Below are 12,907 nucleotides of genomic sequence, written 5' to 3' on the forward strand. Positions count from 1 at the left end.
CTGGCTGGCTGGGAACTCACACAGATCCTCCTGCCTCAGCCTCTAGAGTACTGGGATTAAAGGTGTGTGCTACCACTACCTGCCTGCTACAGCTTTTTTGATGTTAAATCCTACAGGATGTAATTAATTTGAGATGTCAGCGGTGATATTACATAGAATCCCCAAGACAAAGGGAAGCCAAGAGAGTGAGAAGAATCAGTAGGGACAAGTTTAAGTAACTTGATGATGTGTGAGGCAAGACTGGTTTAGGAGTGGACAGCAGTCCTACTTTGTTGGTTGGATCTGAGACCTACTTTTTAGAATAAACATGCTTTCAGGTAAGTCTTTTGTAGCTGCTTTTATATTGCTTTTGGAACTTTATTAGCACAAAAGAACATAGTATTTCCCCCTGATGTTTCTAGCCTGCTCTTTCTTGCCATCACTTGTCCACCGTTAGATGGTGAAATATGGTGCTTGATACAGACAGTCACGCAGAAGCAGCATCGTGTGGTATAAATAGCCTGATGGGTTGTCTGAAAGTCAAGCCATCAGCCAAGTGTTATTTGTGAGATTGTGGCTTAAACTTGGGAGTTCTAGTTTCGTAATGAAAAGCAAAGTGATTTTATGCATTAAATGCAGATCACGGAGACTATTATCATGTGATCTGATCTAAAATATTTAGACAGTTGCTTCTTTGAAACTGTAACTTCTAGGATAGTGGTTTCTATTTTTAGTCTAGTCAGAATTTCATCTGCAAGTTCTATCTGCTATACTGGGAAGACCCAGGTTTTTTCTCTGATTCTTCATGAGTGTTTTATTTTTTTTAAATGTACCATGCATGTTGAAGACCCATTCATTTTGGTAGAAATCTTGGCTATTTTACAAAATTTTGTAGAAAACTACAAAAGTAACATAAACGTTTTGGCATTATATTAGTTTCCATTCTGATAGGAGATTTTGTGGGAAAATGTACTACACATTCACAAAATTTGTTACTTCAAAGCCATAAAATACCCAATTTCACCTAAAAATTCCCAGTACCTAGGAGGTAGAAGCGGGAAGATCAGGAGTTCAGTGTGCCTCCACCCCCATTGCATCCCATAAAATAACTAAAGAAATAGATTGGCCAGGTGGCCAGGGATGAGGTGCACATCCTGCAAAGTCTGGGGACCTGGTGAGCTAGTCCACACCTGACTGCCTCCTGCAGACGGACCAGCAGGAAAGTCAATGCCTGCAGATGTGCCCCGCTGGCCCCGCACCCTAGCTGCTCAGTAGTCTGACTATGCAGATGGGCAAAATATATCAATTTAGCAGGTTCCACAGGGCTTGCATTTTAACAGAGGCTGTGTGATGCATATAGTAAACCTCCATGAGTCACCAGTGTCCTGAGGCATAGGCAGCCAAGGCCTACAGCTGTCTTTTTGGAGGCAGTTCCTGCTTGGCACCAAGAGTTACCAAGTGCCACTTAGGACCAAAACCCTCCCGTTTCAATTTGTCAAGGGAAATCTGAAAATTGGATGTTTGTATGAAATCCTAGGATTTCCCAATGTTGCCAACAAGTGCATCTGGAAAAGTAATTCTTTGTTTGCCAAAGAAAACACATCTGTTGGATAAATTCCACTTGCTAGCCAACAGCCTTAGCTAGACAGAGAGCTAGTCTTTGATTTTCTCTTATAAAAGTAAGTTTTTTAGTTTTGTTTTTTGGTTTTTGGTTTTTCGAGACAGGGTTTCTCTGTGGATTTGGAGGCTGTCCTGGAACTAGCTCATGTAGACCAGGCTGGTCTCAAACTCACAGAGATCTGCCTGCCTCTGCCTCCTGAGTTCTGGGATTAAAGGCATGCACTAACACCGTCTGGCAAAAGTAAGTTTTATTTACTGAGTATGAAATATGATTCAAAGTGATGCATTCTATATTTCAAGGTTACTTGTGTTTTTGATGCCCAGTTCTGGACACTTAAAAAATTAAATTGTTGCACCTTTAATCTAAGTACTCAGGAAGTAGAGCCAGGTGGATCTCTTGTGAGTTTGAGGCCATCCTGGTCTACAGAGTGAGTTCCAGGACAGTCAGAGCTACACAGAGAAACCATGTCTCAAAAAACAAACAACAACAACAAAAACAATAAAACAAAACAACAAAAATCAAGTTGTTGCCTGTTTGCTCATGTTTTAAAAAAATACATAATCAGCTCATCTATTGCTTTTAAGTGTTAGAATTATTAATTATCATTATCATCATCATCATCATCATTATCATCATCATCATTATTATTTTTGAGACAGGGTTTCTCTGTGTAGCCCTGGCTGTGCTAGAACTCACTCTGTAGACCAGGCTGGCCTCAAACTCACAAGAGGTCCACCTGCCTCTGCCTCCTGAGTGCTGGGATTAAATGTTTGTGCCATCACTGCCCTAGAATTACTTTTTAAAATTTTTTTTTAATTAGTTCAAGTTGGGAACAAACTTGTTTCACATGTAAATCCCTTCTCCCTCTCCCTCCCCTTACCCCCATCCTTTCTCCCCCACCCCATCTACCCTCCACTCCCCAGGCAGGGTAGGGCCCTCAACAGGGGCTCTGCAATGTCCACCAAATCTTCCTGGACTGGGCCTGGGCCCTTCCCCATGTGTCCAGGGCCAGAGTGTATCCCTTCACGTAGGCCTAGAATTACTTTATAGACAGAAGAAATAATGCTGGTCATTCTTTATTATAAATTTTCAGGCATTTAAAAGCATGTAGTTAATGAGTGCTTCTGGTACCCCCTGCCTATGCCACCGTTTCCCTTTGTGTTACATGCTCCAGTCAATCCCAGCAACGCCATTCCTGCCTGTCCTTTTGTTTCATTCAAGCTCAGCCCCCGCCCCTATTGATTTGACCTCTCCTCCTTTCCTTTCTTCCCTCCATCCCTTTCTCCCTCTTGAACCTGGGTGTGGAGTCCAGGGTCTCACACATGCTTGGCTACACCTCACCCAGCTTGTTGCTTTTGAGGAATGTATGGTTGGTTCTGATATGTTGTGACAAGAATAGCAAAAAGAGCCAAATAAAAAAGAATTATAAACAAAACAAAAAAGAATAGATGAGTCAGGGATGGGGGTCACATCTTGCAAAGTTCCGGGACATGGCAAGTTGTTCCATCTCTGACTTTCTCCTGCTGGAGATGGGGGAACATAAATGGCTACAAAAGCTGGGTGCACTGAGGGCCAGTGTGCCCCATAGGCTCCAAGCTCCTTGGACTATCATTGAGGTCTGTGTTGTGTTAATGGCACTATGTTCCCCTCCAGCCCCACCCTAGACAAGATTTCTCTGTGTAGCTCTAGCTGTCCTGGAACTTGCTCTGTAGACCAGGCTAGTCTCCAGCTCAGAGGTCTGTCTGTCTCTGCCTCCTGAATGCTGGGATTAAAGGTATGTGCCACCACAGCTCAGTGGCACCATAGTTTTCAGGGAAGGATACAGGAAGACTGCCAGCAACATGGGGTGGGCAGATCCCAAATCCCAGGTATGGAACTTAAGGGTCTACTTCTGAGGTGGGGTAACACCCCTCTCTGCAGACCTGCATCAGATGGTGCCTCTGGGTCGATTTTATAGTAATGGTGATGGTTATAGCTAAAGTGCAATAGTGTCTGTTTGTGCCAAGCAACTGTATATATGCTTTATATCATGGATTTCTCAAAACCAGCTTGACTTAAATGTTAAAAGTTTTACATATAAGGAAACTAAGAGACTAACGAACTTGTCCAGGGTCATCCTCTGTCCTTGATACTGTACCCTACTTAATTTTTTTTTATTTTTAAAGACAGTGTTTCTCTGTGTAGCTTTGTAGACCAAGCTGGCCTTGAACTCACAGAGATCCGCCTGCCTCTGCCTCCTGAGTGCTGGGATTAAAGGTGCGCATCACCATCGTCTGGCCCTACTTAAAGTCAAACCATCTTTGACAAGCTTTCAAAAGACCTAGGATGGTGATTTTATAATCTGCAGGCCATGTAGCTGCATAAACCAAGAGCCCCAACATGGGAGGTGGAGGCAGGAAGATCAGGAGTTCAACATCATCCTCCATCACAGGGAGACTTTGAGGCCAGCCTGGGCTATGTGAGACCCTGTCAAAAAGAAAAGAAAAGAAGAAAAGGAAGAAAGGAAAGGAAAGTACAGAACAGAAACATGGAATCTCAGTGTCAACATTACTATGACTCCTATAGCTGACACACACATGCTCTGTGCGATTATTAAAGGCAGTTTTATGTTATTTTGAGTCACTAAATATATATCATCTTAGGGTTTAAGTTCTGGAAATTCAGTAATGTGAGATTTCACCTTTTGTTTTGAAGGTTCATTAAAAATGTATTACTGTCTTTTCAAATAGAATAATATAGTGATTTCTTGTTCTTATCACTTTTGATAATAAAATAACTATTGAATTTATTTCATTTAAATTTCTGTCATTTAACTTACTTTGCCAAAAGCTCCAGACAGCATAATTTGTGTACAAATACTTTTTTGTTTTTCTAAAAGACTCGGAGCCCCCCTCATCTCATGTAGCCTAGGTTAGCCTAGAACTTACAATATAGTAGAAGCTGGTCCTTGAACTCCTGATTTTCCTGGCTCATCTCCCCAGTGCTGGAGTCACAGACATGTCCCACCACACCCATTTTGAAGTCACTGTGTGTGTGTGTGTGTGTGTATTTATATATATATATATATATATATATATATATATATATATATATATATTTACATAGAGGTATAGATTCTTCAGCCAACACAGCAAGAAGGAGATGATTTAATGTTCCTGAGTTACACTTGGGCACAAGTGAAAAGAGAAGTAGAATACCCCAGGTCTGAGGATCAACAGGCAATGTTGGGTTGTAAGCAGGGCAGTCTCTCAGAGGCGCTCTTGGTGGTCCGATGGGGAAGTTTCGGACCTATCCAGATGAATTGCCAACAGTAGCATACAGACAACTTGTTCCAGAATCCCTTCTTTCTGCTCCTTTGGCCCCCAGGGATGCACAAACTAATTTACGGGATGCCTGTGTCATCTTTCACTTCTTCCTGCACTTCTCTCTGTGACACATGAGTTTCAAGGAAGATGACATGGAGGCTGAGAGAGCATCTCTTCTAAATTTTATTTTCTTGGACTCCTGTACTGTCCTGTGGTTTCCTATCGGCTGTTTCTGTGGCAGCAGTTAACATGTTCCTTTGTGCATCACATTGTCTCTAAATTGATGATTAGTTCTAAATCACTGGTTCTCAATGGGGGTAATCTTGTTTTCTAGGACATCTTTGACAATATCTAAAGACATTTTCGGTTATCACAACTGAGAGATGAAATTGACATCTCGTGCTCAGAACCCAGGGATACTGCTAAATATGCTACAAACCATAGAAGACCCAACAATAGAAGATTATCCAGCTAAAAATATCAGCAGTGTTGGGGTTGAGAGACTACTGATCAAATTCAGGCTTATTTTTGGCCTGCTCTTATCTCTGTGATGTTAGGAGCTATTGATTAATGCTCATGTCCATTAATTCGTTAGGAGCTTACAAAAATGTGCTATTCCTTCCCTTCCACAAATGCATCCACCTTCACCTGTCACCTGCTTACCCTGAGCTACAGTTCATACAGCAGCACATAGTAAATGCCTGGTATTGATGACTCTCATGAGGAGCGGGTACCCAGGGTATGTTTTCCTCTCTGTGACTTCTGCAAGAAGCACACAGCCAGGCTCTCAGGTGTGCCTTACTTTTGTCTGTGGGCCTGTTTCTCTTAACCCTCATGCTTTAGCTTATATTAAAATATGTTTATTAAACTCCAACTCTGATTCATTAAAAGGTCCAGTATTTTTCTATTCTCTTCTAGCCAGTAATTTAAAAAATTGTGTGGCGTGTGTGTGTGTGTGTGTGTGTGTGTGTGTGTGTGTGTGTGTGTGTGTGTGTGTGTGTGTATGTGTGCAGGTGGTTGATGTGGGTGTTGGAAATCGAATCTGGGTTTTCTGCATTCTCTTAACGGCTAAGCCACCATCCCTCCAGCCCCATAACATTTTCTATTTTGTTCCAGGTTGATCTCCTATCAAGAGTTTTTGGCATTTGAATCTGTTTTATGTGCTCCAGATTCCATGTTCATAGTGGCTTTCCAATTGTTTGACAAGAGTGGAAATGGAGAGGTGACATTTGGTAAGGGGAAACAAAAAAGATCATAAGTAATAAGTAAAGTTCCCAATGCTAGCCCAGCTCTTCATTCTCAAATGTAATTTAAATGCATGTTGCTGTTTGTTTAGGACCTAGGCAGTGAGTGAAGTAGTCATTTCCTAAAGGGATTTATACAAATAAGAGTGGGCATTACTTTCTTCAGCGTTAGACTATTGCAAAAGGTGAAGGAATTTAGGAGTGATGTTCAGTCAGCTCATTCAGACACTAATACTTTGCCTTCCTAAAAGAGTCCGTGAGCTTTCCTCATCTGGCCCAGCCGGGGAAAAACTCCTCATGAAGTAAAAGTTCGAACACCAGTGTTCGTCTTCTCATGCTTGAGGGGCTTTTGTTTTACTTTTATTTTTGAATAGGGAGTCTGGAGATTCTTGATGGCACCTTGGGAAAATTGTATTCTACCATTTCCCACCCACAAAGGGACATGGGGATGATGGAGTTAGGGCAAGATTAGAGTCTCCAAAGCCTGGTCCTCACTTTGGAGCCTTGGCTTTGAGAAACAAAGCCTAGGAAAGTAGAATTGTCATCCGAGATTGATGAAGAAATTGATGTAAATCCTTTGGTAGGAGCATTGCCTCAGAAGTACACAAACTAGAATTTTTCTTTTCTTTTTTTCAGCTGTCATTTATCTCTGAAGGTGTCATTTGTAGAAATTAGTTGATGCTCACTGTTGGTTAATCTTTCCTGCAGCATTTTTTCAATAAAAAATGTAGTGTTCTGAGGATTTAGAGCCCCCTCGCTATCTTTTCTTTTAATATTTGGAAACTTTTTTTTCTTATGGCTAAAAATAAGCAGCAAGAAGTTTTCTTAGTCACTTTGAAGTGTTCAGTTCAGCAAGGTTTGGCATGTTAGACAGACTTCCACAACTTTTCATCTTCCACAAGTGAAACTGACCCTTTTTGTGGTGTGAATTGCCACAAATATTTGTAGCAAAATCCTTGAAATTCAGGCTCTCCCCAATTCACATCACTGATTATCCCCTCTGATGCTTTATTTATAATAGAAATGTCCTTTATTTACACATAAAGCAAGGTAGGGCAGTGGTGTCTCACAACTTTAATCCCAGTACTCAGGAGGCAGAGGCATGTGGATCTCTGAGGCCAGCCTGGTCTACATAGTGAGTTTCAGGACAGCCAGGGTTATATGGAGATCCTGTATCAAAAACAAAACAAACAAAACAAAAACCATAAAGGAAGCAAAATCACCACAATTGTAAGAATGGTGCATCCACCAGCAGGACCAGTTGCACCTTGCCTCTGACTTTGGTGGACACACTGTCTGCTTTGGCAGTTTCTCCCCTTTATTGGCTCAACCCTCCTCCGTGAGGAACATTTTTGATTAAAAATACTCCGCAGAGCCCTTTACATTTCCGCATGTAACTAGGTGTCCTCCCTGCTTTGCAGCAAGCTCTGACCATTTTGCCTCCTGAAGAATGTTGACTTTCTTCCCTAACACCCAGAGCTGTAGAGAAATCACAGTCTCTATCACCTAGTTAGTCAGCATGAACGCTGTAGTGTTGAGCATTCTCCTTGCAGGAGGTAGCTCACAGGCTCCCTTCCAAACATGGCGCAGGGATGTTGGGAAACTGGGACAAACGAGTCTGAGTTACTGACAGTATCCCCGTGCTTATATCATGTGTACATTAAGAATTAGGGTTCTCAAAATCAGATTCTAATTTATTTTGTCTCCTACCTTAGGATTGTGTCTCCTCCATTTGGTTACTTTCCCCAGCTTGTGTGTGTGTGTGTGTGTGTGTGTTTTAAAGTGTCACCAAAGACACTTCATGAACAGACACTTCATCAGCAGATTCCTGTCACTGTTGATTAGGAGATTAGAATGAATATAGGAAGCAGTTGAGTGGCTGGCACACACCTTACTTCATGAAGATAAAAGCTCATGGATATACAATTAGGTCCTAACTTTATTATGATTCTTTATTACAACCCTTATTTTTTCCCTTAGGTTATGATTTATGGGCTAGGATTTTAAGAAATATAGTCAGGTTGAAAAAATTTGATTTTTTTTTAATGACACCTGCTGTAATCTGAAGGACGTATGATCCTCCCTCCTCAGAGTCTTGCGTTCTTTTTCCTGTTCCACAATTTACAGATAAGGTTATTATGGATTATCCTTGCCCAGTGCGTTCAGGTCCTCCTGTTTCTCCCTCCCTCCCCATTCCTCCTTCCTCTTGCTGTCATTCTGGAAGGACTTTGATAATTTTCCTCGTCCTGTCCTTCATCCCTAGTTTTGAGGATCTACTTTTAGATCATTTTTCTGGTCTGGAAGTTGAACCCAGGACCTCATGTATTCTAGGTAAGCATTCTGCCACTAAGCTCAGGCCCAACTCTTAGACCAGCCTTCTCAACCGACATGAAAGCAAAGACAGTAAGGAAGAGAACTTTTAAGAAAATAAACATTGCAACTGTTACAGCAAATGCCGTGTAATAAAAATTTTAAGTCTCACTCATTTCAAGACTCCAGACTCTCTGCATAAGGAAATCATCAACTTGAGGTTTATTTTTATAGGATTTTTGGGTATGTGATGAAGGTCAGTTTTTATGTTTGTATCCATTTAATAAAATGAATTGCTCTTATATATTTATAGACACATGTTTAGGGAAATGAAATTCGATATTCACTTTCACTAGAGTTAAATCCTTTGCACCAAATGGCCTTCCGTTTCTTAGTTGGAGCTATTTAAGGTATAGTTTTTTCTTGTGCACACGAGGGAAAGTAAGGAGAGATATTGGATGCAAACTGCAATAGAATGGAGACCAGTCACTTTGCCATCGCTATATTCTGTGGGCTCTGACAGCAGTGCTGGTGTTATCTGTGTATTTGTATATACTGTTCTCATCTGTGCCTTTGTTTTAGATATGTTTTTTTTTTACATGCATCAAGCTATATATTTAAACTTAGCAGCTTAGCAAGTATTTATACAGATAGCAGCATTGGAAATCCACTTGAGTGCTAGACAAGGGTTTTTGTTGTTGTTAGACATGCCTCCATTCTGGACAGAGGGCTTATATCAAGGCCTTGGTAACACATTTCAGAATGAAAGCCTAGGGAAGGGTTCTAGAGTTCTGGTTCTGCTTTGTTTTGTACATAAATAAAGCATTAGTTAGTATTTTCCTCTTTGATAATCTTTAATAAACTTTTAATGCATGCTGTGGGTAATTTCTTAATGGCTTGTATCTCTGCTATAGCCAGATGGCATGAGCCTTGCGGAGGTCATTGCATGACTGGTGTGTGCTAGATATAGCGTACGTGTGCCTGTGTCTCACTGTTACCCACTGGTGTGCTGATATCCTGCTGGGTAGAATTAGAAAGAGGTAACCTAATGTATTAAGTGGTAATACTGCATGGTGCTGTTATTTGCTTCCATGCATTTATTAAATGGAGGTAATTTTTTGCTTTATCAAAGATTTAATTCTAAAAAAATAAACCCAAACAAACAAAACCAAAAGAAACTCTTAACTGTTTACTAATGAACAAACATAAAACATACTATGTGCTCTAGATTTTCTATGAAATACTCATGCACATTGCACTCCCATGTGTTTGTCAGGACTGGGAACTCATCAAAATGAATTTTTCCAAGGACACGCCCATACCGTAGAAACCTTCTAAACCAGGGGTGCCTTTTGATATAGTACTGTCAGGATGGATAGCATACAACAAGCAAAAAATGTATTCTATGTGTGCCTTTGAAATAGACTTTTCTCCAAAGGGAAGAAGACATAACCAGCTCTGCTATTCCAAGTGTCAGGACATGGTAGTGTAAACACCAAGAAAGTTAAATGTACCCTTTCTCTGTGGAGACAAAACTAGACATGGGTGATGTGAGACGCCAATGGCCACAGACTAGGATAGTTTGGTATGCAGTAGGGGCACATGGGTATTTGATTAAATCAGGAAGTAACTTTAAGATTCTTTGTATTGTTTTTTAGGCATCACAGAAAGGACTGTTTTGGGGAAAAAATGCATAAGCTACTAAAGTAGCTTAGAGATTGAGGTTAAAGGAGAGGCCTCATTGGGTTTTATGTCACTTGACGGTAGACTGTTAACGCTAAGGCTTGTAGCTTCTGTGATGTTCTTTAACTGTGAACTCATCTCTCCTGAGAAACGAACCTTTGGGTGTATTTGGCAGCAGGACTGCTCTATTTGACTGATCACACAGTAATCCCTTCGGAGGTAGGTAAAGGGCTAACAGACACCTTCCCTCAGAGTGCCGGAAGAGTTCACCCAGGACACTAATACCTTCCTGGAAGTAAAGCTGGAAGCCAAGAGAGTCTGCATGCTTCAGCTGGGACTTCCTCCACAAGTTCCCGCTGTTGATCTTTTCTGTTGTTATTGTTGTTGCTGTTTGTTTTCTTTTCTGGGTTCCTAGTTGTTCCTCTTCTTTCCTCCCTACTTTTCCTTCACTGAAAAGCACATCTACAAGTCTCACTGTTGTGTCTGTTTAGTCATACACAAGGATAGTCACCATTTCCCACAGGTATCCTAAGTGCTTCTCTGACTTCACCCTAAGAACCGTGCAGGTGAAACCTAGCTGTTAACAAAAAAATTTCCCCTGGCAATAAGAACTCGTGGTCCCAAGCCTTTAAGTTGGAAGCAACGGCTCCTGCTGGGCTGGGATCCTTGAAATCACGTTGTCAAGCTGGGCTGATGGTAGGCGGGCTGTGTCACGGGGCTGATGGCTTGTATACCTACAGGAGGAGTTCTCTGGCCACACCGTTGGTACAGCAGCTCCTTCCAGGCTCATTCATGGAGCAGGCATGGTGGCAGTCTTGGAGAAGAGTGCCAGCCCCGGTCAGAGGTAATTTTGTACTGCAGAAAGGTGATAAAGACCCTGGAGGAAGCGCCCATAAGAACCAGGGGCGGGATGAGGGTGGATGAGATGGGGAGACACAGTGTGGGCTGCTGGGGAGATGGAAACCTCTGTTAAGACATATTTACATACTATGCTTCAATGTGTATTTCCCCTAGTCCAGTCTTTATAAGTGACTGATAGAGGCAAACTGACTAATATACGTCTTGGAACATTTTTACTTAATCACATTGTCACCGTTACCTGCCCTCCTGACAAGTCACATGCTCCTCTCCTTTTGAGCAAAGAGAACATAATGACAAGCTACTTTTGTTATCTGGCCCCCGTTCCCTCTTGAAAGGAATTGTAAGGCATCTTTTTTTCCTAAGCCTATGCTCTCTGCAGGAAGTCAAAATGTGGTCTATTGTTTTCTCTGTCAGAAACATGAATGGACTCCTGTTTCTCTTAGCAGTGCCAACCTAGTATAATCTCCTGGATCATGATCTTGCTGCCAGGATGTGACTGTCATGCAAGGCCAGAACCATGGCCACGGAACTAGTGCTCGTAAAGAGTGCGATTTAGAGCTAAAAAATCCTTGTGTGCCCCTGGAAAGATGGGATTCTCTTTGGGTGGGAAACTTGTTACACAGAGCAGTGAGGTGAATCACGCATGCTTGGGGTTAATGGTGGTCCCCCCTCTCAAGTCATGCAAGACCTGGTGACCAGGAAGATAAGTGCTACGGCTGCTGCCTCGTGCAGATATATGCTCCTTAGTACTAGAGCTTTGACATAATTCTGTTTTGTAAACTTGTCTCAGTGAAAGAACAGTGGTGATTATAAATTGGACTTCAGTCATTGACTGTCTCTGACATTCCTGAGCTAGCTTCAGGACAGACAGGTCATGGACTAGAAACAAGATTTGTAGACTATATCTCAAGAGATGCCAAGATAGGTTTACAGTCTTATTAGCCCTAGTGAGTCCAGTTGCAGCCCGGGTGTAATGAAAGGACTGAAAGTATCACTGAGTAGTTAGTAAACTGGGAGACGACATTACAATGAGACCATGTACAGAGCTGTCAGGGGACCATTTGGAGAGAAGTGGAAAATGTCCATACACTACTTGTGGAAAATGCCACTTCTGTATTGGAGAGCCTGCTATGACTAATTTGGACCACTATTTTAATTGCTTGAACAGCAGTCTAAGACGTCAGAGATTGCTAGGATCTTAGTACGAGAGAGTTTCTTCCCACTGAAGCCTTTTTTATAGGGCTGGGGTATGGCTCCATGGTAGACTGCTTGCTTAGCATTGGTGGGGCATCAGTTGATCGTTAGTGCCACTTTAATAATTAGTTTTCAACTCTAAAGATTATTTTCCTATTATGTTGCATAAATTTAGTTTGCCAGCACAGTATGGTAGCTCATGCCTGTAATCCCAGTCTTGAGAAGGCTGAAGCAGGAGGATTGCCAAGGCCATGCTGGATGACAGTATGAGACATTGTTTCAAGTAACAAAACCAAGCCAAATAAAACTCCAACAGGCACAATAGTGGAGGCCTGTAATCCCAGCCATTTGGAAGCTGAGACAGGAGGATTGTAAATTCAAGGCCTGCTTAGGCTTCAGAGTGAGTTCAGGCCCAGCCTAGGCAATGACACCCTGTCTCAAAATAAAAAATGAAAATGAACTGGGAGCGAGGAGTGGAGGTCAGTAGCAGGATGCTTACCTCGAATGCTTAAGGCCCTGGGCTCAGTACCCAATAGGACAAATAAATACAGGAATAAAGACAGTTCAGCTGGTAAATATCCTTTAGGTGATGTCAGAAAAAATAGAAATGACTACATTTTTTGATTGTTGTTTGAAGGCTTTTGAATCTTTGATTTTTATATGAGGCTTTTTCTCACTTAAGACAATTTCCAAGCCATGTAAAATGGATT

The 12,907-nt window shown here is 41.7% G+C and overlaps 1 protein-coding gene across 2 annotated transcripts in view; it reads left to right on the top strand.

The window, feature by feature from the left end:
- Positions 1-12,907, top strand: part of Slc25a12 (solute carrier family 25 member 12) — an 86,554-nt gene that overhangs the window by 29,393 nt on the left and 44,254 nt on the right. Inside the window, exons 1-2 of one of the 2 annotated variants that reach the window (XM_027420200.2) lie at positions 6,022-6,137; positions 10,883-10,986. In XM_027420200.2, the coding sequence (XP_027276001.1) occupies positions 10,935-10,986 (52 nt within the window). In that variant the 5' untranslated portion in view covers positions 6,022-6,137; positions 10,883-10,934. Of the gene's footprint in view, positions 1-6,021; positions 6,138-10,882; positions 10,987-12,907 lie in introns of those variants that run through there. The other variant, XM_027420201.2, reaches the window with a different exon arrangement.

Source organism: Cricetulus griseus, chromosome 6 (genome assembly GCF_003668045.3).
Source record: "Cricetulus griseus strain 17A/GY chromosome 6, alternate assembly CriGri-PICRH-1.0, whole genome shotgun sequence".
In the NCBI taxonomy this organism is placed as follows: domain Eukaryota; kingdom Metazoa; phylum Chordata; class Mammalia; order Rodentia; family Cricetidae; genus Cricetulus; species Cricetulus griseus.